Source organism: Oncorhynchus kisutch, linkage group LG1 (assembly GCF_002021735.2).
Source record: "Oncorhynchus kisutch isolate 150728-3 linkage group LG1, Okis_V2, whole genome shotgun sequence".
Taxonomy (NCBI): domain Eukaryota; kingdom Metazoa; phylum Chordata; class Actinopteri; order Salmoniformes; family Salmonidae; genus Oncorhynchus; species Oncorhynchus kisutch.
Genome location: NC_034174.2, coordinates 27,236,486 through 27,262,372, shown reverse-complemented (window position 1 = coordinate 27,262,372; position 25,887 = coordinate 27,236,486). Strand labels below are relative to the sequence as shown.

Below are 25,887 nucleotides of genomic sequence, written 5' to 3'. Positions count from 1 at the left end.
CGGCACTTTATCCGGCCCATCCCACTCACGGTAAGAGGAAATCCTAAACTGGTCTGGTCCACTGGTGCTCCCCTTCTCTCTCGCTCACACACCCTGGACGCTCACACAAACAGGAGGAGAATGGCAGTAGCAGCATCCACACAGAGAATGAATGAGACCCACAAAATGCTGGCATTCACTTTGCTTCTCATCACCACCCTCTTTCACGGTAAGTAAAAACTCATACATCCAGACTCCTCAAGCTGAACTTGAAAGAAAGCATGGGAGCGGTCAGGGGTGGGGTTCAGGGGTTGTCGCAGGCTGAACACAGAGATTTTCATGTTATCAACTTTATACAACGGTATCAACATGATTTTCACTTTCATGAAAATAAACCCATGGTTTAGCAGTGTGTAATAATTTATAAATGCAGGATAACTTCATGGAATCCCCCCCCCCCCATGATTCTGAAAGGGAAAAGTTACTTTGTAACATAACGTAGCAAACAAAGGGGCCAATTTGAATATGAAACCTGCAGTCACCGTGCAGCTGAATCTTGCATGCATAACCTGAGCCTATTTATTGCCTATGGGAACGCTCTCTCCAAATTGTACTACTTCTCAACAATGTGACCCTTTCAAGGCTGCGGGGCTGACTTGCTGTGCTGCAATATCTGCTATTTCATTGACTATATGCCAATGTTCTACTATAGCTGGGAGAGCTGTGTGTGTTTATAATTAGCAGATGGTTGTGTGTGGATGTATGGGGTGGGTGGGGAGACGAGGGTGGAAGTTGAGTGAGGCACTTTTGGGTATAAAATGTGGGTGGGAGTTGTGTTGATACAGCAGGGGCCGTAACAAGGCACCCAGGGGTAAAATGATGTCAATTAGAGACTCTCTTTGTGTTCACCTAGAGTGTCGACTGGTCTTGGCAGAATAGCAGCTATTATCTGGACCATAAACACTGGCCACATGCCTGATGAGAGGGTTAAGTACAAGATTGGGAGGTTTTTCTTGCCATCTCCATCTGATCTAACACATTTCCAGAACCAGGTTGTCTGTCTGTAGTGACACTTCTTAGCACTGAGATGCAGTGTCTTAGACCACTGCGCCACTTGGGAGCCCAAAAAGTTACCCAGCTGGGGTGGCTGGGTAGGCTAGTGGTTAGAGCAGTGGACTAGTAACCAGAAGGTTGCAAGTTCAAATCCCAGAGCTGACAAGGTACAAATCTGTCATTTTGCCCCTGAACAGGCAGTTAACCCGCTGTTCCTAGGCCGTCATTTAAAATAAGAATTTGTTCTTAACTGACTTGCCTAGTTAAATAAAGGTAAACACCAAAAAAAAGGACATCAATTAACATTGCAACAACAGCAGTTATTTATGTTCTCACTAATTGCATTAGTCTTTTGCTGTGGTGTGGGAAGAAATATTGACATAGTAAATTGCTTAATCTGAAAGTAATGCAATGTTTCTTAGATTTATTATAAATGATGTAATTGGTATTGGAAGCACAAATCTATTCCTATAAATTGAAGGCAGCTGGTTCTGCTATGATCTGTGGAACACATGCATGTAGATTAACGTTGAAGAGTAAAAATGTTATGTTTCCACATATCTTAAGAGAATCTTGAATCTGAAGATTGTGTGGACACATGTTTAATATAATTTACCATTCAATGAAAAGCTGGACATCACAACACCATGCCAAGCTAGCTGACAAAAATGAATGGTAGCAGAATGCCTCACAGTTATCCTAAACAGTAGGAGGGAGAATGCATGGGAGCAAGAGGTGGTAAAGCAACGGGAGAAGCAAGAGGGAGAAAAGGAGGGAAAGCAACAAAACAGTGTATAGTTTTCTTAAAGTCTATTTCCTGAGAAGAGACAAGTACTTCTGCTTTCTAACAAAGTCCAACTTACTGTATACCATTTGTTTTATAGCCGGATGCTCCGGTCAACTTTAGAAATCTGGGAGAGGGCTGTATTATGTAAGCACTGTGCAGAATTACTGTAGTACTGTGGATTAAGTCAGAGCTAAAAGACAGATGTTGGCATAGCTGCAGTACAGTAGTTAAGGTGGAGGGGCTTTTCAGAGATGGGTTTGGAGAATGGATTCAAGAGCTATAGCCAAACAGCAGAATGAGGGGAACTACTAACATACTGTAGCACTCAAAAGTTAATGCAATTGTAACTTTTTAAAGTCACCCCTAAAAGTTAAACTTAACAAAACAAAGTATAAATGGATCTAATTTCAGCATCACATGATGAGAGTAAATTTACATTTTGAGTAATTTAGCAGACACTCTTATCCGGAGAAACCAGGGTTAAGTGCCTTGCTCAATGGCACATTGACAGGTTTTTCACCAAGTCAGCTCGGGGATTCAAACCAGCAACCTTTCAGTTACTGGCCCAACCACTAGTTTACCTGCCGCATGCATGAATCACAATTGGAGTAGAACAACCTAGTGTTCTCAAGTAAAGTTTCTAAAATTTAGAGAGGTTGTGTTTATAAACAGACTACAAAGGATTTAAGCCATATGCTTGTCCCTGGTTTTAGGAGGCTTACTAGTTTGAGGGAACTCAACCTGACCTCAGGACCTGCAATTATGTGAATCATAGATATTGTTTTAGCAACATCTACTGAACACTCACACAACAAAGAAGCCACTCCTCTCATAAAGTAAATACCATTATGTCCAGGGCTGAAAACCCAGTCCATGTCCAGCACCTGTGGAACAGGAACATTTATTTTGTATCTTATAAGGCCTGTAGAAGGACAGGTCTTCCTCTTTGGGCTCCCGAGTGGCACAGCGGTCTAAGGTACTACATCTCAGTGCAAGATGCATCACTACAGTACCTGGTTTGAATCCAGGCTGCATCACATCTGGCTGTGATTGGGAGTCCCATAGGAAGGTGCACAACTGGCCCAGCGTTGTCTGGGTTTGGCCGGGGTAGGCCGTCATTGTAAATAAGAATTTGTTCTTAACTGACTTGCCTCGTTAAATAAAGGATAAATAAATATTTGTTTCTGTAAGATTGCTAAATCACACTGTTTCAAGTTGATCGTTACATTTTTGTAGTCTGTTTTATAGTTGTTTCTAACTTTGTGAAACAATCTTTGTGTGGGAGAGTGGACATGTCTTTCCTTTACTATCTGTGGTGATAAGCAGAATAAACATTGACACTTAACATTAGATAAGAAATGTATCATTCTAAATAGAAAAGCATTCTGTGCTTCTACACCTGCATTGCTTTCTGTTTGGGGTTTTAGGCTGGGTTTCTGTACAGCACTTTGAGATATCAGCTGATGTACGAAGGGCTATATAAATACATTTGATTTGATTTGATTTATGGTTGAGGGCCAGTCTACGTTTCCAGATTAGTGTCTTGATATTGTCTAGTTTAGTCTGGACATGGCTGTTATTCAATACCACCTCCAGAGTCATGGTAGTAATTTGTCTGCAGGAGATTTGAAATCTCCTTGTGATTCTCTCTGAACTGAATCAATGTCCAAACTTTTACTGATTTACTCCTCCCAGACAGGAACAGTTAAGGTAATGTATACAGCAGTGAACCTGTAACAGACAATCTGTACAGTGAAATACATACACAAGTAGAAACAGATGAGTCCTGAAGTCCCCAGCACTTGGCTGTCGTAGCCCCAGGGTGGGATGAGAGCTTCTGACTGAAGTCCCCAGAACCTAGCTGTCGTAGCCCCAGGGTGGGATGAGAGCTTCTGACTGAAGTCCCCAGAACCTGGCTGTCGTAGCCCCAGGGTGGGATGAGAGCTTCTGACTGAAGTCCCCAGAACCTAGCTGTCATAGCCCCAGGGTGGGATGAGAGCTTCTGACTGAAGTCCCCAGAACCTAGCTGTCATAGCCCCAGGGTGGGATGAGAGCTTCTGACTGAAGTCCCCAGAACCTGGCTGTCGTAGCCCCAGGGTGGGATGAGAGCTTCTGACTGAAGTCCCCAGAACCTAGCTGTCATAGCCCCAGGGTGGGATGAGAGCTTCTGACTGAAGTCCCCAGAACCTGGCTGTCGTAGCCCCAGGGTGGGATGAGAGCTTCTGACTGAAGTCCCCAGAACCTGGCTGTTGTAGCCCCAGGGTGGGATGAGAGCTCCTGACTGAAGTCCCCAGAACCTAGCTGTCATAGCCCCAGGGTGGGATGAGAGCTTCTGACTGAAGTCCCCAGAACCTGGCTGTCGTAGCCCCAGGGTGGGATGAGAGCTTCTGACTGAAGTCCCCAGAACCTGGCTGTCGTAGCCCCAGGGTGGGATGAGCCATGGGTGCAGCACTGGAGCTTGATTAAAAACACGAGATCCTCCATCCTCTTTCTGGGTTTAATGCCAGGGAAAAGAGGGCTGGGCTGGTTCTGTGACAGAGACAGAGTTTAAGATAGCAGGTCAGGAGTCTAGAGTTGCAATACTGTGTTCACCTCCCGAGGGACTGAGGTCCAATGTCCCATTCCTCAGCCACTAAAAGTGGCACTTTCAGACGCAAATTCCTCAGTTGTACTATAGAATCATACACAAGATAAATCTAAGTGGCTAGAATTGCCAGTAGAGTGAGGTTTCATTCAGCATTGTAACTATTAGTGAGAACAGGACTTCAATACTGAACACAAAAGAGAGGGAGAGCCTAACCGTATGATCACCGTGGAAAACAATGAATCGTTTCCTGAGAATGTTACCCTGGCTTTTTTGCTTTGGTGGCACTGTGTACTGACAACTATACATGGAGGGTGTCAGAGGGGTGTTATGACAGACATGTGTGGGTTATAATGAGGGTCTGACACGCAGGGTCACCCGGTGCCCCTTCTCCCACACACCCCTCTCATTCCTCACTGAGCCACCCTTCACACATATCCTGTTGGAGGATATGTGAGGAACATTCCAAACATATATCGCTGATGCAAAGAAAATAGATATGTCAGTCCAGTTTATAGAACCTGTCTTGTATAGAGGAGACCCCTTTATTTTAAATATGGTAATTTAGCTTTATAGACAGTGGAAAAAAAGGTTTTGGCTAAAGCAGCATTTTATTTGTGGAATTTGAAGATTAATGAGACAGTTTGTTTTAGAGTTTGCGTGTTTGGCTCTCCTTGTGCAAACACTATCTCATGTGGTTACCATTGCACACTATGTGAGAATTGTGGTCAACTCGTGCCTGCAGACCATTATCATCTCACTAAGCCCTGTGTCATAGTCCAAAGCCTACTCTGCCCCTGCCCCTCCAGCAGCAGAGAGGAGTAGCCTACTGTATGGGCCAGTCTGGTTGTATGTTGCTGGCCATGGGAAGACAGTGCCACTACCCAGCTCTGACTGTGGGCATGACTGTGGGTTGCGTGGGAGGGATGCGCCTGGTGAATGCATATACTTCTCACCTCTGTAGTTCCTGGGGATAAGAAGTCCACAACTGTAGGAGGGTGGGTGGAACAGATGGGGGGTTGCCTATATGTTAAGCTGGCTTGTTCTCCTCCAAGGCTGCTCCTGCCGGCATTCCGGAGGTGGGGGTGGGGGGGGGGGGTTAAGTGACATGGTTCAGGGCTTCACATTAGTGCTCCATGCAACACATAAAGAATAGGTAAGAAGAATAAAAAGAGAGGTAGAGAGACAAAGGAGGTCTCAATATAAGGAATGGATGCAGTAAATCATAGACAGGTTAGCTATAGCTGTGGTTCCTGGGTAGAGGGCAAAGGAGAGGTCATCCTGTGAGAATCAGAGGAAGTGTTCTGTCTGATTGCTAACCTCCTGCTCTTAGCGGCCTGGCAGCTCACCCCACAAGACCCCACTGTATCCATTACAACACAAACCAAAGGGGATGACTACATACTGGCCCTAGTGTGCTCCACAGCTATGTTAAAAGTTATTTCCACTTCCATTCCCATATAGTGAGGATCATCGGTGATGACTAACAACTATGTCAAATCGTTCATACTGCACCACCAGTTGCCTGAAATTAACATTAACAGCCATATAATGTCATGAAACATGGAGCCCTTAAAAAGCAAATCAAAATGAAGCAAAATGGTATTCAAAGGTTCCTTGACGTTACCATGTCTGGTAACGATGAGATGACTGCTATGTACTGGCATAGCGTAAACCCCCATTGAGGGTGTGTGTGTGTGTGGGGGGGGGGGGGGGGGGGGGGCTCTGGGGCCTCATGTGCCGTCGTCTCACACCTATGTTTATTTTTTATAAATACTTTTGACAGTAATCCTGCCTTTTAGTTTCCACATGTAGCAAGCAAAGTGTTTGTGTTGTCTACATCTACATGGGTAGAAGATGAGTTAGTCAGACTAGTTTTCATGGATCTAATTAGCCCATTTCTCAGCGGCGCCAGCGGCAGCACGCCTCGGCCTCCTCATCTAATTGGCTATCAAGTTAAAAAAAAACAGTTACGTGAATCAGGTCAGACTCGGATGATGGAGAGTGAGTTTGTTTTTCAAGATGGATAAGTAAAAGGCAAGAACAAAGTGGTGCACAAAAAAACTGCAAAAAAGCTTTATCTGATCAAGCTCGTGCCAACTTACTGAAGATAACCACATCAGTAAAGCTACCACCACCTCCTCCTTGACTGACGAAACACCATGGCAGGTGGAAGCTAGTAGGCCTACTTATGCAGCAGCTGGTACTAGCAGCCTAACAGTCCTGACAGAGACCTCACTGCCCGGGCACGCCAATAACAGTGGCCTTGCTTCTCCTCTTCTTCCTCCCCTCAGTTCCTCAAGTGAGAGGAACTCACTTCTCCTCCTCCTCCTCTCCCTGAAAATCAAGCTGATGACTGCCAGAGACACACCCGCGCTCATGAGAGCAACACCCCTTCTATGAACACGGGTAAACCTACGAGTGAAGAGACGGATAGCCTCGTCAGCGTGGAGTCCGAGTTCCAATCTGTAATATACACTAATGTTGAGTTTACACCCCTTTTTCCCCAAGAAGAGCCTCAATTTGTCAGAGCATGCACTCTACAAGATGTCGAAGCATTCCACAGGGATGTTGGCCCATGTTCTCCAATGCTTCCCACAGTGGTGTCAAGGTGGCTGGATGTCCTTTGGGGGGTGGACCATTCTTGATACACATGGGAAACTGTTGAGCATGAAAAACCCAGTAGCGTTGCAGACACACTCAAACCGGTGCACCTGGCACCTACTACCATGCCCCGTTCAAAGGCACTTCAGTATTTTGTCTTGCCCAATATCCCTTTGAATGGCACACACACACAATCCATGTCTCAGTTGTCTCAAGGCTTAAAAATATGGATTTAACCTGTCTCCTTCGCTTCATCTACACTGATTGAAGTGGTTTTAACAAGATACATTTATAAAGGATCATAGGTTTCACCTGGAGCATGTTTCCATTTATATTTACACTCTACCATCTAAATATTGTATATAGCTATACAGTGCCTTGCGAAAGTATTCGGCCCCCTTGAACTTTGCGACCTTTTGCCGTATTTCATGCTTCAAACATAAAGATATAAAACTGTATTTTTTTGTGAAGAATCAACAACAAGTGGGACACAATCATGAAGTGGAACGACATTTATTGGATATTTCAAACTTTTCTAACAAATAAAAAACTGAAAAATTGGGCGTGCAAAATTATTCAGCCCCTTTACTTTCAGTGCAGCAAACTCTCTCCAGAAGTTCAGTAAGGATCTCTGAATGATCCAATGTTGACCTAAATGACTAATGATGATAAATACAATCCACCTGTGTGTAATCAAGTCTCCGTATAAATGCACCTGCACTGTGATAGTCTCAGAGGTCCGTTAAAGGCGCAGAGAGCATCATGAAGAACAAGGAAAACACCAGGCAGGTCCGAGATCCTGTTGTGAAGAAGTTTAAAGCCGGATTTGGATAGAAAAATATTTCCCAAGCTTTAAACATCCCAAGGAGCACTGTGCAAGCGATAATATTGAAATGGAAGGAGTATCAGACCACTGCAAATCTACCAAGACCTGGCCGTCCCTCTAAACTTTCAGCTCATACAAGGAGAAGACTGATCAGAGATGCAGCCAAGAGGCCCATGATCACTCTGGATGAACTGCAGAGATCTACAGCTGAGGTGGGAGACTCTGTCCATAGGACAACAATCAGTCGTATATTGCACAAATCTGGCCTTTATGGAAGAGTGGCAAGAAGAAAGCCCTTTCTTAAAGATATCCATAAAAAGTGTTGTTTAAAGTTTGCCACAAGCCACCTGGGAGACACACCAAACATGTGGAAGAAGGTGCTCTGGTCAGATGAAACCAAAATTGGACTTTTTGGCAACAATGCAAAACGTTATGTTTGGCGTAAAAGCAACACAGCTCATCACACTGAACACACCATCCCCACTGTCAAACATGGTGGTGGCAGCATCATGGTTTGGGCCTGCTTTTCTTCAGCAAGGACAGGGAAGATGGTTAAAATTGATGGGAAGATGGATGGAGCCAAATACAGGACCATTCTGGAAGAAAACCTGATGGAGTCTGCAAAAGACCTGAGACTGGGACGGAGATTTGTCTTCCAACAAGACAATGATCCAAAACATAAAGCAAAATCTACAATGGAATGGTTCAAAAATAAACATATCCAGGTGTTAGAATGGCCAAGTCAAAGTCCAGACCTGAATCCAATCGAGAATCTGTGGAAAGAACTGAAAACTGCTGTTCACAAATGCTCTCCATCCAACCTCACTGAGCTCGAGCTGTTTTGCAAGGAGGAATGGGAAAAAATGTCAGTCTCTCTATGTGCAAAACTGATAGAGACATACCCCAAGCGACTTACAGCTGTAATCGCAGCAAAAGGTGGCGCTACAAAGTATTAACTTAAGGGGGCTGAATAATTTTTCAGTTTTTGATTTGTTAAAAAAGTTTGAAATATCCAATAAATGTCGTACCACTTCATGATTGTGTTCCACTTGTTGTTGATTCTTCACAAAAAAATACAGTTTTATATCTTTATGTTTGAAGCCTGAAATGTGGCAAAAGGTCGCAAAGTTCAAGGGGGCCGAATACTTTTGCAAGGCACTGTAGATAGGCTAGTAGGCTAGACTTCATTGTCTGCATAATGAAACAATCCATAGTAAGCTATTGTTTTGACAGTGGATTGATTGTATTATTTGGCATTAAAGGGACATTTAAAAAACTTTTGACTTCATGTTCATCATCTCCAGCACCACCCCATCTTCAACATATGAGAAAATTAGTTTTGTAGTAAAAAAATAATACATGAAGATAAGTGTTTGCAGTGACATTATTTTTTGTTGTTGTGTATTATTATTTTTTAACCTTTATTTAACTAGGCAAGTCAGTTAAGAACAACTGCCTATTTTCAATGACAGCCTAGGAACAGTGGGTTAACTGCCTTGTTCAGGGGCAGAATAACAGATTTTTACCTTGTCTGCTCAGGGATTTAATCTTGCAACCTTTCAGTTACTGGCCCAATACTCATACCACTAGGCTACCCTGGTGTGCGTCGTGTGATTTAAATCAATTATGAGTAGGCATTGCCTACTAAATTCCTACTAATTGGTTGATGATGTCATTATCTTCCTCTATTATTTTTACTGCAAAACATAGAACCGTGCCATTTTCACATATGTTGATATTGGGGTGGTGCTGGCGATGATGAATATAGGCCTACAGGACAGTTGTATATAAAAATGTAAAAATCTATTGGTTACTGATTAGTATGCTGTTTCATTGAAAATTTATTTTACAATCTGCAATGTTTGAATTTCCCACTTTAATTACTCAACAAGTATATACACTACAGTTCAAAAAGTTTGGGATCAATTAGAAATGTCCTTGTTTTTGAAAGAGAAGCAAATTTTTTGTCCATTAAAATAACATCAAATTGATCAGAAATACAGTGTAGACATTGTTGATGTTGTAAATGACTATTGTAGCTGGAAACAGCTGATTTTTTTCAATGGAATATCTACATAGGCATACAGAGGCCCATTATCAGCAGCCATCACTCCTGTGTTCCAATGGCACGTTGTGTTAGCTAATCCAAGTTTATCATTTAAAAGACTAATTGATCAATAGAAAACCCTTTTGCAATTATGTTAGCACAGCTGAAAACTGTTGTTCTGGTTAAAGAAGCAAGAACACTGGCCTTCTTTAGACTACTTGAGTATCTGGAGCATCAGCATTTCTGGGTTCCATTACAGGCTCAAATTGGCCCAAAACGAAGACCTTTCTTCTAAAACTCATCAGTCTATTCTTGTTCTGAGAAATTAAGGCTATTCCATGCGAGAAATTGGCAAGAAACTGAAGATCTCTTACAACGCTGTGTACTACTCCCTTCACAGAACAGAGCAAACTGGCTCTAAGCAGAATAGAAAGAGGAGTGGGAGGCCCCAGTCAACAACTGAGCAAGTACATTAGAGTGTCTGGTTTGAAAAAAAGTCCTCAACTGGCAGCTTCATTAAATAGTTCCCGCAAAACAGCAGTCTCAACGTCAACAGTGAAGAGGCGACTACGGGATGCTGGCCTTCTAGGCAGAGTTGGCAAAGAAAAAGCCACCTCAGACTGGCCAATAAAAAGAAAAGATTAAAATGTGCAAAAGAACATAGACACCAGATAGAGGAAGATTGGAAAAAAGTGTTCGGATCACAAAGAAGAACATTCGTGAGGAGCAGAAAAAAAATAAAAGATGCTGGAGGAGTGCTTGACGCCATCTGTCAAGCATGGTGGAGGCAATGTGATGGTCTGGGGTGCTTTGGTGGTGGTAAAGTGGAAGATTTGTACAGGATTAAAGGGATCTTGAAGAAGGAAGGCTATCACTCCATTTTGCAAAGTCATGCCATATCCTGCGGAAGGCGCTAAATTTGAGCCAATTTCCTCCTACAACAGGACAATGACACAAAGCACAGCTCCAAACTATGCAAGAACTATTTAGGGAAGAAGCAGTTAGCTGGTATTCTGTCTATAATGGAGTGGCCAGCACAGTCACAGGATCTCAACCCTAATGAGCTGTTGTGGGAGCAGCTTGACCGCATGGTACGTAAGAAGTGCCCATCAAGCCAATCCAACTTGTGGGAGGTGCTTCAGGAAGCATGGGGTGAAATCTCTTCAGATTACTTCAACAACTTGACAACTAAAATGCCAAAGGTTTGCAAGGCTGTAATTGCTGCAAATGGAGGATTCTTTAATGAAAGCAAAGTTTGAAGGACACAATTATTATTTCAATTATAAATCATAATTTATAACCTTGTCAACGTCTTGACTATATTTCCTATTCATTTTGTAACTAATTTCATGTATGTTTTCATGGAAAACAAGGACATTTCTAAGTGACCCCAAACTTTTCAACGGTAGTGTGCATTTATGCCACCAGCTAGCATTCTATAGCTTCATGAAACATAAGCCTTAGGCTTAACATAAGCAGTAGGCTTGACAACCAAATATAAATAAGCATGTATCCATTAAAGCAAAGCAATAGGCTACTACAAGCATTAGCACCAAATTATCTGACAGCCTATCGACGGGAAGATACATAGACATTGCAATTTCAGAACCATGGACAGCTATCAGAGCGTCCAAATTCTGACTTTGTGGGGTGGGGGGGTTCAGAGAAACTGTGCTCTACCAGTGCTGCCATGTTGAGGTTAGATTCTTGTTAAGTGGGTTTGTGTGTAGAACACCTAGCTGATGACTGATGGCTGGTCAGACAGTGATTAAGGCTGCTCAGGCTTTAATGGCCATGCTGGCCGGGTTGATAAACAACATGCTCTGTATGGCTCTGTTTTAAACTAAGCAACCAGGTGTTATCAAATCAAATTAATTTGTATTTGTTACATGCGCTGAATACAACAACCTTACAGTGAAATGCTTACTTAAAAGCCCTTAAACAATGATTTAAGAAGTTAAGAAAAAAAAGTGTTAAGTAGAAAATAAAAGTAACAAATAATTAAACAGCAGCAGTAAAATAACAATAGCGAGGCTATATACAGGGGGTACCAGTACAGAGTCAATGTGGAGGCTATATACAGGGGGTACCGGTACAGAATCAATGTGCGGGGGACACCGAGGTAATTGGGAGTGAACAGGGAGTACAGGAGGGGACTGAGCATGCACCCCTGAGGGTCCCCCGTGTTGAGGGTCAGCGTGGTGGATGTGTTATTACCTCCCCTTACTACCTGGGGGCGGCCTGTCAGGAAGTCCAGGGTCCAGTTGCAGAGGGAGGTGTTTAGTCCCAGGGTCCTTAGCTTAGTGGTGAATTTTGTAGGCACTATGGTGTTGAACGCTGTAGTCAATAAATAGCATTCTCACATAGGTGTTCCTTTTGTCCAGGTGGGAAGGGGCAGTGGTGAGTGCAATAGAGATTGCATCATCTGTGGATCTGTTGGGGCAGTATGCAAATTGGAGTGGGTCTAGGGTTTCTGAGATAATGGTGTAGATGTGAGCCATGACCAGCCTTTCAAAGCACTTCATGGCTACAGACGTGAGTGCTACGGGTCGGTAGTTATTTAGGCAGGTTACCTTGGTGTTGTTGGTTACAGGGACTATGGTGGTCTGCTTGAAACATGTTGGTATTACAGACTCAGTCAGGGACAGGTTGAAAATATCAGTGAAGACACTTGCCAGTTGGTCAGCGCATGATCGGAGTACACGTCCTGGTAATCCGTCTGGCCCTGCGTCCTTGTGAATGTTGACCTGTTTAAAGGTCTTACTCACATAGACTATGGAGAGCGTGATCACACAGTCATCCGGAACAGCTGATGCTCTTATGCATGCTTCAGTGTTACTTGCCTCAAAGCAAGCATAGAAGTTATTTATCTCGTCTGGTAGGCTTGTGTCACTGAGCAGCTCGGGGCTGTGCTTCCCTTTGTAGTCTGTAATAGTTTGCATCCAACGAGAGTCGGAGGCGGTGTAGTACGATTCGATCTTAGTCCTGTACAGACGCTTTTTGTTGTTTGATGGTTTGTTGGAGGGCATAGCGGAATTTCTTAAAAGCTTCCGGGTAAGAGTCCCACTCCTTGAAATCAGAAGCTCTACCGTTTAGCTCAATGTGGATGTTGCCTGTAATCCATGGCTTCTGGTTGGGGTATCTATGTACGTCACTGTGTGGATGACGTCACTTATTGATGAAGCCAGTGACTGATGTGGTGTACTCCACAATGACATCGGAAGAATCCCAGAACATATTCCAGTCTGTGCTGGTAAAACAGTCCTTTAGCTTAACATCTGTTTCATCTGACCACTTTCTTATTGGCTGAGTCAGTGGTGCATTGAAGTCCTCGGCTACTAGGAGCGCCGCCTCTGGAGCGTTTTCCTGTTTGCTTAAGGCCGTATACAGCTCATAGATGCTGGTACTAAAACCTCACTCAGTTTGTGGTGGTATATAGACAGCTACAAAAAATACAGATGAAAAATCTCTTGGTAAATAGACTCTGGTTGGCTGGCTCTTTGGGCTGTTATGTACCTAATACAGAGCTGGTAGCAATATGCACATAAATTAATTACAATGACAGAGAGGTAGCTCGTAAACACAATTAAATTGTCACAAAACACATGACTGCTATAACCAACAGTTGCTAGTCTTAAGTATGCCAGTGTGAGACCTCCTTCAGTACTGTTGACCCACCTGTTTACGTGGCACGCTGACTGTTTTGCACTTGTGGCACTTGCTCTTCATACTGATTTAGCAAGTCCAATCAATGCAACACACTGCATTTAGCATACTGCAACAACTGACTATAAAAGTTCAATTCCACAAGTAAACAGGGTGGAAAGACAGTCGGAAATGTCCAACATGGTGATACAGTAGCTTATCCAAACCCAGCCCAATTATGCAACATTCAGTTCTGTCTTGGACAAAGCTTCTGTGGGTTTAACCAGAAAACAACATTGTTTAACTGCATTGGGAAAAGGCAGGGAGGGAGGAGAGAGTCTTAATGAGATTCACAGAATTTTGGCAAAGCCACGTGGATGAGGTAATGCCGTTGTGTTAGAGGAGAAGGCTACGGGGGGCAAACGATTGCAGAGCTTTCTTCGTTGCCATAACTATCTCAGTAAACATGTTCAATCTCAGGAAAAAGGGAGTCAGGTGCACAGCTTATTAAGATATTTCATAGCAAGATCTTTGCCCAGTTTAGTTTATTAAACATACAATGCTCCGTATGGTATGCACTGCATTAGCACTGCTCACATGAAATATAGTTGCTGACAAGACTAGAAAATAATATGACAAACTACATTATAAGTTTTGTACTTGATTTAACCCACCACTACAGTACTTGAAAAGATAAAATGACACATCACATTGTGTAAAACAAGCTTTTACCTCAGAGGGCCTGATAGGTAGAACTATGGCTATTTTTTAAATCAAATTATGGTTTCGACATCACTGTGCACCAACAGTTTTAGTAAAGTAGCAGTATATTTCAGCAGGGCGTTCGGCTGTTTAACAGGCTAGCTAGATGGAAACTTAATTCACCTAGATGACTTGATGTTGTGTATTCCACTGACTAATGAGGCTGAACTGTTGTTGGGAGGCACATCTCTCCCATTACTTCTTTGCATGTGAGAGCTGGGACTGAGATGGTGTCAGTACCAAAGCCCATCAGTCTAAAAGACATGGCCATCGCCAAGTAAGGGTATCAGTGGTCTATCAAGACGCCCAGTCAAAGCACCCACGTACAGGCACATACGGGCACAAGAGACTTACATACACAGTATGACTTCACACTGGTGGAGGATAAATGGGTGTTATAATCACACACTGGGGAGATATCCTTACCCTCTTAGCATTGAACGGCATCTCTCTTATTGCATGACACCTGGCAATGAAAGACTTTACAGTCTTCTGATAGTTAAGCATTGAAATATCAAATTCTTCAAGGTTTTAGAAATGACAAGATTGTTTTTGAGAGTGTGAAAGTCTGCAGTTATTATATTTATCTACATAAGTAGCTATGAAGGAGGAAGAAATAATCACATTCCTCGGTCCAGCTGCATAGCGAACTAGGTATGAGGAAATGGATGCACATACTAAGACTTTAAAGAGTAAATTACCCAGAGGCCCATGTATTAAAGCCAGTGGGCTTGCTGCATAGCTCCCATAATGTCTGTCATTAGACCAGAGAGAGATTTCCCCTGGGGGGCTTGTACCCACCATCCCAGCAGGAGTGTGTCAGGGGTCAGGCCAATTTGCAGGAGAGGACAAGAACATTTATTTGCACAGGCTGAGCTGAGGAGTTACCCCACAGTTGGGCTATTAATTACAGTCCCTTCCTTAGTGCTGCATGGAGCCTAATTGATTTCAGGTCAGGCCCTGGAACCTATTAGAGATGGACTGCATAGCTCCAACACAAACACCTCAGTCAAGATTACATTCACAGCCAATGAGATCCCCCCCCCCTGGGATCACTAGTAATACCAGACTATATGGGTGTGGCAGGATTGCTATCAGTCCTGTGAGTCTAAGTGCTAAGTAAAGTCAGTTTGCACACATGCTGTCTATTAATGTGGTGCTATAGACCTGGACACAGGTGTGGGATCAGTTGAATATAGCTCGGAAAGACAATGTCATATGAAGGTGCAGACAAATGACCATGTAGCTTGGTGTAAATGAGAATAGCAGCTATTAAGCTTAGTGAAGTAGAAGACTCTTTCAGAAAGGAACATCACTGCTGTGACAAAGTTGCCATGGTTTCTACAGTATGTGTTGGCATGCAAGTGTTATAGTGCAAGTTATCCCTTTGTTGTTCTCTTCCAGGTGGTGTAGTTGCACAAGATGAGAGTGAATCAGATGTTGTCACTGGGCCCACACAGCCAGTGGATGTTGCTGAATTAATTCGTGGAGATGACATTGACACCACACAACCGGCAGATGAAGGTAAGAAATGGATCCATTAGAAGATGATCTCCACAGAGCCACTATTGGTGTTGCTGTATTAATATACCGTCCTAGGCTCATCCTATCAGCTTTTTGTCATAAATGTTTAAATCAAGTGGACACAGGGGCGCAATGCACCTCAAATCTGTGGGGACACAAAGTACATGAGGATTTCTGGGGGGTGGTCCTTGCCTCCCCTCCGGAAATTTTGCATTTTTCAAACACCTGCAATCTAGAGCCATAATCATTACGCAAAATATGTATATTTTTCTGCATATCTAAGCATACAGTTGAAGTCAGAAGTTTACACACGAGTCATTAAAACTCGTTTTTCAACCACTCCACAAATTTCTTGTTAACAAACTATAGTTTTAGCAAGTCGGTTAGGACATGTACTTTGTGCATGACACAAGTCATTTTTCCAACAATTGTTTACAGAAAGATTATTTCACTTAAAATTCACTGTATCACAACTCCAGTGCGTCAGAAGTTGACATACACTAAGTTGACTGTGCCTTTAAACAGCTTGGAAAATTCCAGAAAATTATGTTATGGCTTTAGAAGCTTCTGATAGGCTAATTGACATCATTTGAGTCAATTGGAGGTGTGCCTGTGGATGTATTTCAAGGTCTACCTTCGAACTCAGTGCCTCTTTGCTTGACATCATGGGAAAATCAAAAGAAATCAGCCAAGACCAAGAAAATACTAATTGAGTGTATGTAAACATCTGACCCACTGGGAATGTGATGAAGGAAGTAAAAGCTGAAATAAATCATTCGCTCTACTATTATTCTGACATTTCACATTCTTAAAATAAAGTGGTGATCCTAACTGACATAAGACTGGGAATTTTTTAACGGATTAAATGTCAGGAATTGTGACAAACTGAGTTTAAATGTAGTTGGCTAAGGTGTATATAAACTTCCGACTTCAACTGTCTGTATCCTCCTGACTGGTGGTTATTTTATGCTTGATAGCCTGAAATGGCTTCTTGGTAGCTAGTTATGAGGTTGGGAAATTGGGAACCTCTGGCCTAGCTAAAGACAACTTCATAAAATTGCTAGGTGGCTAGTAGTATTACAGAGAAACAACAACAACAAAAATAATAATAAAATCTGAGGGGGCACGTGCCCCTGTGCCCCCTATGGTCATGATGCCTCTGACTGGACATAAAACACTAAGAAAGAGACTTTTCTTTTCTTTTCAGAAGCAGATAAACCCCAAGTCCAGATCATTGTATTCCCCAGTATTCCTGGCCTGGATCTGTCAGGCTTCTTACATGACACCACAGCGACTCCAGTCACCAAGGGGGTAGTGGAGACCACAGACATAGGGGAGGCCACAGTGGAGGCTGGTGAAGCAGGAATCACAGACCCAGATGACAACCAGGAGACCCAGGCTCCCCAGCAGTTTCAGACCTCCCAATCCAGTGACACTGTGCTCATCCCAGAGGTGAGCCTCGAGTTCAGTGACAATGTCATCCAAATCGCCAATCCAAGTTCAGAATGAACGATACACACTCTAGTCTAACTGAAGTGGTCTGGTGTCTCTCTACAGGCTGATGTGATGTGTGTTGATAAAGAAGCTGTCCAGGACAGAGATGCAGTGAATCTGAAACTCAAGGCCTCATCCAGCTGTGTAAGTAATGAGCACACCACGTGTACACACACACACACACATACACACACACATACACACACACACACACACACACACACACACACACACACACACACACACACACACACACACACACACACACACACTCACACACATACACACACACACACATACACACACACACACACACACACACACACACACACACACACACACACACACACACACACACACACACACACACACACACACACACACACACACACACACACACATACACCTCACTAAAGGAAAAGCCAACTTTTCCTGATGTAACATACAGGAAACGCTCACAGCAGTGTCCACTTCAGTTCAAACTGTATCGAGGGTAGTGAGAGTCAGAGTAAGATGTTATAGATGACCGACTCCTGAGGCAAAATCATAGCAAATTGCCACTTTCAATTTGCCCCTTATCAGACCAGTGCACATTAGCTAAGCAGGAAATTCCTATTCATTAAGCTACAGTGATTAAAACATCTCCCGTGGGCAGTGAACAAGAAGGCTAGTGACACACCAGCCCTTCTCCTCCCTAGTTATGCCTGCCAGGTGAGGAGGGGGAGCAAAAATAGTTTGTTACAACCCAAGACATGCCTACAGGAGAGGCATGGGGAAGAACGTGTTCAAAGTGTTGGTGTGAAAGGTGGGAAGGCGGTGGTGGGGATACTGTTGTAGCGTGTGTACAAAAGGGATTCCTCAGCCTCTTGGGGCAATGGCTGCTGGGCTAACAGGAATTCCGCTCTGTGCCGGCCAGGGAAGTGAAGGGAAGTGGCGTCTCGCTTTCCTCAACTGTGTCTGTCTGCCAGGCTGCCTGTCGTCTGGAGCTCCAGCTCCGCTGATTTCAGTCGAGATAAAATTGTATTAAATAATGCCCTGAAATAACGGAGTCCTTGGTGATATCACACATCAAGAGGCATGTGGGGCGGCCTAGTGGTTAGAGCGTTGGACGAGTAACCGGAAGGTTGCAAGTTCAAATCCCCGAGCTGACAAGGTACAAATCTGTCGTTCTGCCCCTGAACAGGCAGTTAACCCACTGTTCCTAGGCCGTCATTGAAAATAAGAATTTGTTCTTAACTGACTTGCCTAGTTAAATAAAGGTCAAATAAATAAAAAATGTGTAAGAGTCTTGAATGGGACTTAGCTCCCCCCTCTCCATCTAGGCCTGCATGGGAAAGCCCCCTGCAGCATGGCATGTAATCAGTGACACACTCACTCCTACACCAGGCTATGCTTTATGACTTGATTGGCTTCATCTGGGTTAGACACCACATCCCATTTGTGAAGATCCATGTATGTTTCCAATTATATGAGGATCATATATACTGTAGATGGGTTTTTAAAAATATGTTTTTCAATTATGAACATATTACTAAATACTTAAAAAAAGTATAGAATGGAAACATCTTGAAAATGTTAGAAAACCCGCCATGCTATGCACTGACTACACAAGACAATAAAGCATCAGGGGCAGGACCCAAGAGACTGCATCAGGGAACAAGAAACAGCCGAGAACGACGTGAATAAAACTGTTTTCAACTTAAAGATGAGAATTTGTGTGCTTTACATGCACTGTATTGAACATGCTCTGAGTGCCGTAGCAGATGAGGCCTTGAGAGCGATCCTGTTTCCTTAGCTTTGTAAAGAAGCCAGCTGTCCTATCTGGGGCTGGGATCAAAGGTTTGAGCAGAGCCGTCTGTGAGTGCTAGTGGCTGTTTTTGGACCATGTTAAATAGGGTGGAGTATTGCAAGGTTGTGATATAATTTATTGGGTAAAGGGAGAGGGACATGGGAGGGGGGTGTGGCCCTTTTGTGGTGTACATTTCAAAGACCCATAGTTGTAACTGTGTATTCATGAGAATGTATATTACCACATTTCATTTCTGTGTGAACACATTTCTGTTTGAACACATTTCTGTGTGAACACATTTCTGTTTGAACACATTTCATTTCTGTTTGAACACATTTCTGTGTGAACACATTTCTGTGTGAACACATTTCTTTTTGTACACATTTCATTTCTGTGTGAACACATTTCATTTCTGTGTGAACACATTTCATTTCTGTGTGAACACATTTCTGTTTGTACACATTTCTGTTTGAACACATTTCTGTTTGAACACATTTCTGTTTGAACACATTTAATTTCTGTGTGAACACATTTCTTTTTGTACACATTTCTGTTTGAACACATTTCTGTTTGTACACATTTCTGTTTGAACACATTTCATTTCTGTGTGAACACATTTCTGTTTGAACACATTTCATTTCTGTTTGAACACATTTCTGTGTGAACACATTTCTGTGTGAACACATTTCTTTTTGTACACATTTCATTTCTGTGTGAACACATTTCATTTCTGTGTGAACACATTTCATTTCTGTGTGAACACATTTCATTTCTGTGTGAACACATTTCTGTTTGTACACATTTCTGTTTGAACACATTTCTGTTTGAACACATTTCTGTTTGAACACATTTCTGTTTGAACACATTTCTGTTTGAACACATTTAATTTCTGTGTGAACACATTTCTTTTTGTACACATTTCTGTTTGAACACATTTCTGTTTGTACACATTTCTGTTTGAACACATTTCATTTCTGTGTGAACACATTTCTGTTTGAACACATTTCATTTCTGTGTGAACACATTTCTGTTTGAACACATTTCTGTTTGAACACATTTCTGTTTGTACACATTTCTGTTAACTAGGATGACCAGGTTCAGCCCCAAATTCACATACTTTGTTATTAATCCAACTGATATTTCCACAGGAGGAGACCAGGTCTAAAATTGAGAGTGTGTTGGAGCACCTGTGTGGAGACGACTGTAAACTGGAGGTCTACCAGGAGGACAACTCCAATGAAATCCTGATCTCTGGCCAATGTATAGAAGGTTGCTTCCCTCTTCTCCTTTTTAATGATGTGGGATTATTCTGTTGGGTGTCTGGTGTTGAAAAAACATTAACCAAATCATCATCTCTACTTACAGCTGATGCAAAAGGGATGGCTGAGAAGTTCAACAATGACAACATTAAAGACAAGGTAGAGTATCACTTCTCTCCATTCAGTATTCCAATTCCCCATACACATATGACGTTCACATAATTCACACCACATACACTTCATGAGAAAGGCATTATGATCAGTGTCCATTGCTGTCACACCCACAATACAAATGCTTTAATTTGTGCACCGTGGTAGGTGAGGCACAATGCTGATTCGGCTCCTTATCTAACCATTGTGAGATAAACACCACTGTGAGGCACTCCTCCACCAGACAGGAATCCTCACTCATGGCTCCAAGCTGCCCAGGAAGATGCTGTATGACAAACAGAAAACAATCCCCACTTTCCTGTCAGCTGGAATTAATTTATGTTCCCGGTGGAGATGGGGTTGAGTGTTCCCAATGGGAATGAGGAATGGGTGTTTCCTTCTCATGATTCAACCTGGTTGTCCCTTTGACATTAGACATACTCTGTGCTCCATCCCTACAACCCCCCTAACTCTGCCCTGCCGCGTTAAACAGTTAAGTGAGCTGCACCCGTCCACAATCTTCTCATTATGTTGGTCAGTTAATTCAATGGCACCTTTGTGTTTAGATACTGCTCTGGTCTGAAGGGTGTAGGGCAGGGATCATTTACTAGATTCAGCCAGGGGCTGATTTTTTTTACTTGAGCGGATGGTCAGGGGGCCGGAACATAATTACAAATAATTTGTAGACTGCAAATTGACTGCAAGAAGAACAAACAGATAGTATTTGACTAAAACATAATCATTTCAAACCTTGCTTGCATTTGTATACGATCACATACTGTATATCTCTCAATTATGCGTGGGAATACTTTGGAACAGATTTCCCAAATGAAAATCACTTGGATTTGCTGGTGTTTTTAAAGTGTTTTATGTTCAACAATTCAAATAAAAAATGACAATCTGAAATAGCTTTATATGGGCCACACCCAAATGCTGGTTTAGAGAGAAGCATGTGGAACTGCTTTCCTTTGGTGTCTTGTTTTCACTATCATTCATCATAGTTATCGTATAAGCTAACCTCAATCTCCTATCTGATTGACACCAACATTCCTAACCTCAGCCAAGATACTTAAGACCTCCTCAGACAAAAGGGATATATCTCTATTATGTGTTCGAGCTGATTTGCTGGTGTTTTTACAGTCTTTTATGTCCAATAATTAAAATTTAAAAAATTGTGGGCTGGGGAACACTGGTGTAGGGAGATGCTGGCCTTTTTCCACTCAGTTGAATCTCTTGAACTTTATGCTAGCCCAGGCCACATAAAGCCTGAAGTCCATCCTCTACAGTCTGGGGGTAAAATAGCCTGATCCAAGGAGGCATCAGGGGCACTACTATTCATCCATCCTCTACAGTCTGGGGGTAAAATAGCCTGATCCAAGGAGGCATCAGGGGCACTGCTATTCCTAGTGTCAGTAAAGCATCTAAAACAAGACAATGCAGATTATATACCACTATAATTCACATAGGGTATAACGTCAAAGTACAGCCTGAATTCCTTATATTATTATGTGTATAACTCTCCTTCTCTCTCTAGATTGATTTTGAGGAGGCTGTTCCTCGCTGGGGGAAGAAATCCAAACTGGTACTGGTCTCCCTGTTGCTCACTGGACTGCTCCTGGCTATTCTTCTCATCGCAGGCTACTACCTGAAAACCCACCGCCCACCACCCAAGGGAGCGAGACTGGTGAGTCAGAGTGGCCATGACGTGAGAGAGACCCATAGCAAACTAATACTGTGTACAGGACCCAGTTTACTGGGAAGATTGGGTGGGTCTTGTTTTCACACTCATTTATCATAGGCATTTTATAAACAAACCTCAATGTCCTCATCTGATTGACACAAATATTCCTAACCTCAACCAAGATAGTTAAGACCTCCTCAGACAAAAGTGACACGACTCCCTGACTCCACCATTCGTGTTTGAATTCCATCATAGGGAGAAAGTGATTGCTTTTAAATCCTCTCGTCATCAGGCTTCACCTTCAACTTTACCTTCCCTTCCGTACACATATACACGTTTGCTTTTCTGAACAACATACAAAACATATTATTCCTTCAGTTAAATCTGTACTGTATCACAATAACACTTATTACCAAGCCCAACCTACCATCAAGGTTCCTCTAATCGAATCTCTATGGTTCCTCTGCCCATAGGCTGAAGAGGGTTTCCAGGTGTATGAGGAGAACCAGGCCAACACCCTGGTGTCTGTGGCCCCTCTGCAGTCACAGGAGCCCCTGGTGAAGCCCACCAGAAATGGGGAGTTTCCTGAGAGCCAGCCACCACCCAACAACGGCCAACCTGCCACCCAGACCTCGGTTGCTGACACTGAGATGTGAACGAGTTCTGAATTACATCCCCAACGCCCCATGTTCATTCCTCCTGCTCACCATCATCACCACATTCCCAATCCCTCTCCCCTCATAGTGTACCCGGGGAAACAAGACTCTAACACTAAACAACAATTCAATATCCAAGCCCACCTCACCTTTCCCCATGTAACCCTTGACTCCCAGGATGATGACAATGATGAAGATGATGACTATGACGATAATGACGAGGCCTGTAATGTGAAGAGAAGAGATTGTGATCACTGGCCTCTAACAGGTTTCAGTGGTGGTAGAGAAGGAGCCTAAACACTGAGTTTGGGGGACTGGACAGCAGGTTGAGACTGCATTCCAAAAACAATAATTGCTGCAAGAAATTAACAAGAAATCACCAAAATTGACAATTTGTGTTGCTGTTTCCAAATTCATGTATGAAGCACAGTATATTCGAATTCTTAGTCTTTCCGATCTCAAATGGACTCATTTGAACTAAAAGGGTCATCGTAGTTTAAAGTATCGCTTGTATGATCTGGTGTGATCGTTTGCTTGAACCTCCTGTTTGAGGTAAAAAATTACATTTGGGTAACAGAAGCGGAGAAAGAGTGATACATGGAGATTATTTCAAGCATTGAAGAGATTTTAATAGGCAGCTTTAAAATGGGTATCAATGTGATTGGCTAGTGCAGAGATCAGAGTTGAATCATGTTGCCTTTTATCAAGGCCTATCATAATAGTTGTGTGAGATGGGCTGCCATATGTTTGTTTCATAATTATGTAGGCCTACACTGTGCTATCTAGAACCTAAAAGGGTTCTTCAGCTCTCCCCATAGGAAAACCATTTGAAGGTAGAACCCTTTTGGGTTCCATGTAGAACCCTTTCCACAGAGAGTTCTACATGGCACCCAAAAGGGTTCTACCTGGAACCAAAAAGAGTTCTCCTATGGGACAGCCAAAGAACCATTTTGCACCCCTTTTTTTCTAAGAGTGTAGTGTGTCACAATTTCCATCATGACGAACATTATATTGTAGTTGTTTACATGTTTTTTTTCTGTTCTGATTCAGCACTGTGTCTTTGAGAATGTTGAACCAGGTAGACTAATCTTATCAAACCCGAAAAACAGACATAACCTGTCGGTTTTGTGTGGCGAAGCACTGCCTTTAAATATCTACAAAACCCCTAGTAACATGTTCAACATTCCCAAGGCCCTTTAAATGTCCTTAATAAATCAGTTCATCATGAAACATCAGTTACATGGATGAAAGATGTATTTTAGCTATTGTTTTTTGAATGACTGATTGTTTTCATACAATACTGCATGTGTAAATATGCCTACTTTCTCTGTTAGAAATATCTGTGTGCCCTATACATTTTGATTGTGTCATTGTTGCTACTGTTTCTTTGTCTACCTGAAGAGGGAACACTAGCCTGATCATGTCACATAGCATGGGACACAAACAAACTTGCATCTCTTTATACAAGGAAAATGTAAGTTTATTATGATTCCTACAGCTGTTTTGGGCCTTTCATCAAATCCAACATCTGATCTTGGCTTAAATAAACCAAATTATTAATGTCATCGAAAAAGTTTAAAACTGCATACAGTTTACTGTATTAATCAAATGTATTTATTTATATAGCCCTTCGGACATCAGCTGATATCTCAGTGCTGTACAGAAACCCAGCCTAAAACCCCAAATAGCAGGCAATGCAGGTGTTGAAGCACGCAGGTGTATTAACAAGCATTGCCTGATGAACTGACCCACATATGTAAAACAATTGGACTCTGACAGTGTATTCTAGTCATGTAAAGCATATTTCTAGCAATACCACCCTAGACAAGATCTTTTAACAGTCACAAATGTTTGCTTATGGTCGTAGAGACATTTTCAATGAAACAACATCAGTGGAGTATTAGAAACTGCAAAATATAAACTGTTGCTACTACTGAGTCCATACAGAAATAGAACAAACGTATTATTTTGGGAACTGACCAGCATCTGAAGCACAGCATAGTGAATAGATCAAAACTACGAAATAACACATTAGATATCATGTAGTAAGAAAGAAAAGTGTTAAACAAATGAAAATATGTTTTATATTTGAGAATCTTCGAAGTAGCCACCCTTTGCCTTGATGACAGCTTTTCACACCTGGAATGCATTTCAATTAACAGGTGTGCCTTGTTAAAAGTTCATTTGTGGAATTTCTTTCATTCTTAATGCATTTGAGACAATCAGTTGTGACAAGGTAGGGGTGGTATACAGAAAGTAGCCCTCTTTGGTGAAATACCAAGTCCATATTATGGCAAGAATAGCTCAAAAAAGCAAAGAGAAACGACAGTCCATCATTACTTTAAGACATGAACTAATGTCAACGTGGAAAATTTCAAGAACTTTCAAAGTTTCTTCAAGTGCAGTCTCAAAAACCATCAAGCAATATGATGAAACTGGCTCTCATTAAAGGAAGGCCCAGAGTTACCTCTGCTGCAGAGAATACGTTCATTAGAGTTACCTCTGCTGCAGAGAATACGTTCATTAGAGTTAACTGCACTCCAGATTGCAGTCCAAATAAATGCTTCAGAGTTCAAGTAACAGACGCATCTCAACATCACTGTTCAGAGGAGACTGCATGAATCAGACCTTCATGGTCGAATTGCTGCAAAGAAACCACTACTAAAGAACACCAATAAGAAGAAAAGACTTGCTTGGGCCAAGAAACATGAGCAATGGGCATTAGACCAGTGGAAATCTGTCCTTTGGTCTGATGAGTCCAAATTTGAGATATTTGGTTCCAACCACCGTGTCTTTGTGAGACGCAGAATAGATGAATGGATGATCTCCACTTGTGTGGTTCCCACTGTGAAGCGTGGAGGAGGAGGTGTGATGGTGTGGTTGTGCTTTGCTGGTGACACTGTCAGTGATTTATTTCAAATTCAAGGCACACATAACCAGCCTACCACATCATTCTGCAGCAATACGCCATCCCATCTGGTTTGCACTTAGTGGGACTATCATTTGTTTTTCAATATGTCAATGACCCAACACACCTTCAGGCTGTG

The 25,887-nt window shown here is 42.5% G+C and overlaps 1 protein-coding gene across 2 annotated transcripts; it reads left to right on the top strand.

Moving 5' to 3' along the window:
• LOC109907314 (uncharacterized) lies at positions 1-24,096 on the top strand. Of its 2 annotated transcripts, none has more exons than XM_020505321.2 (8): positions 1-208; positions 15,692-15,811; positions 17,019-17,263; positions 17,369-17,449; positions 20,243-20,363; positions 20,460-20,512; positions 22,038-22,187; positions 22,658-24,096. In XM_020505321.2, the coding sequence occupies exons 1-8, from the start codon at positions 121-123 to the stop codon at positions 22,838-22,840; spliced, it is 1,041 nt and encodes a 346-aa protein (XP_020360910.1). In that variant the 5' UTR covers positions 1-120; the 3' UTR covers positions 22,841-24,096. The 2 variants fall into 2 exon arrangements, with proteins under 2 accessions (XP_020360910.1, XP_020360836.1); XM_020505247.2 differs by having other exon boundaries at positions 17,348-17,449.
• Positions 24,097-25,887: the final 1,791 nt, after the last annotated feature.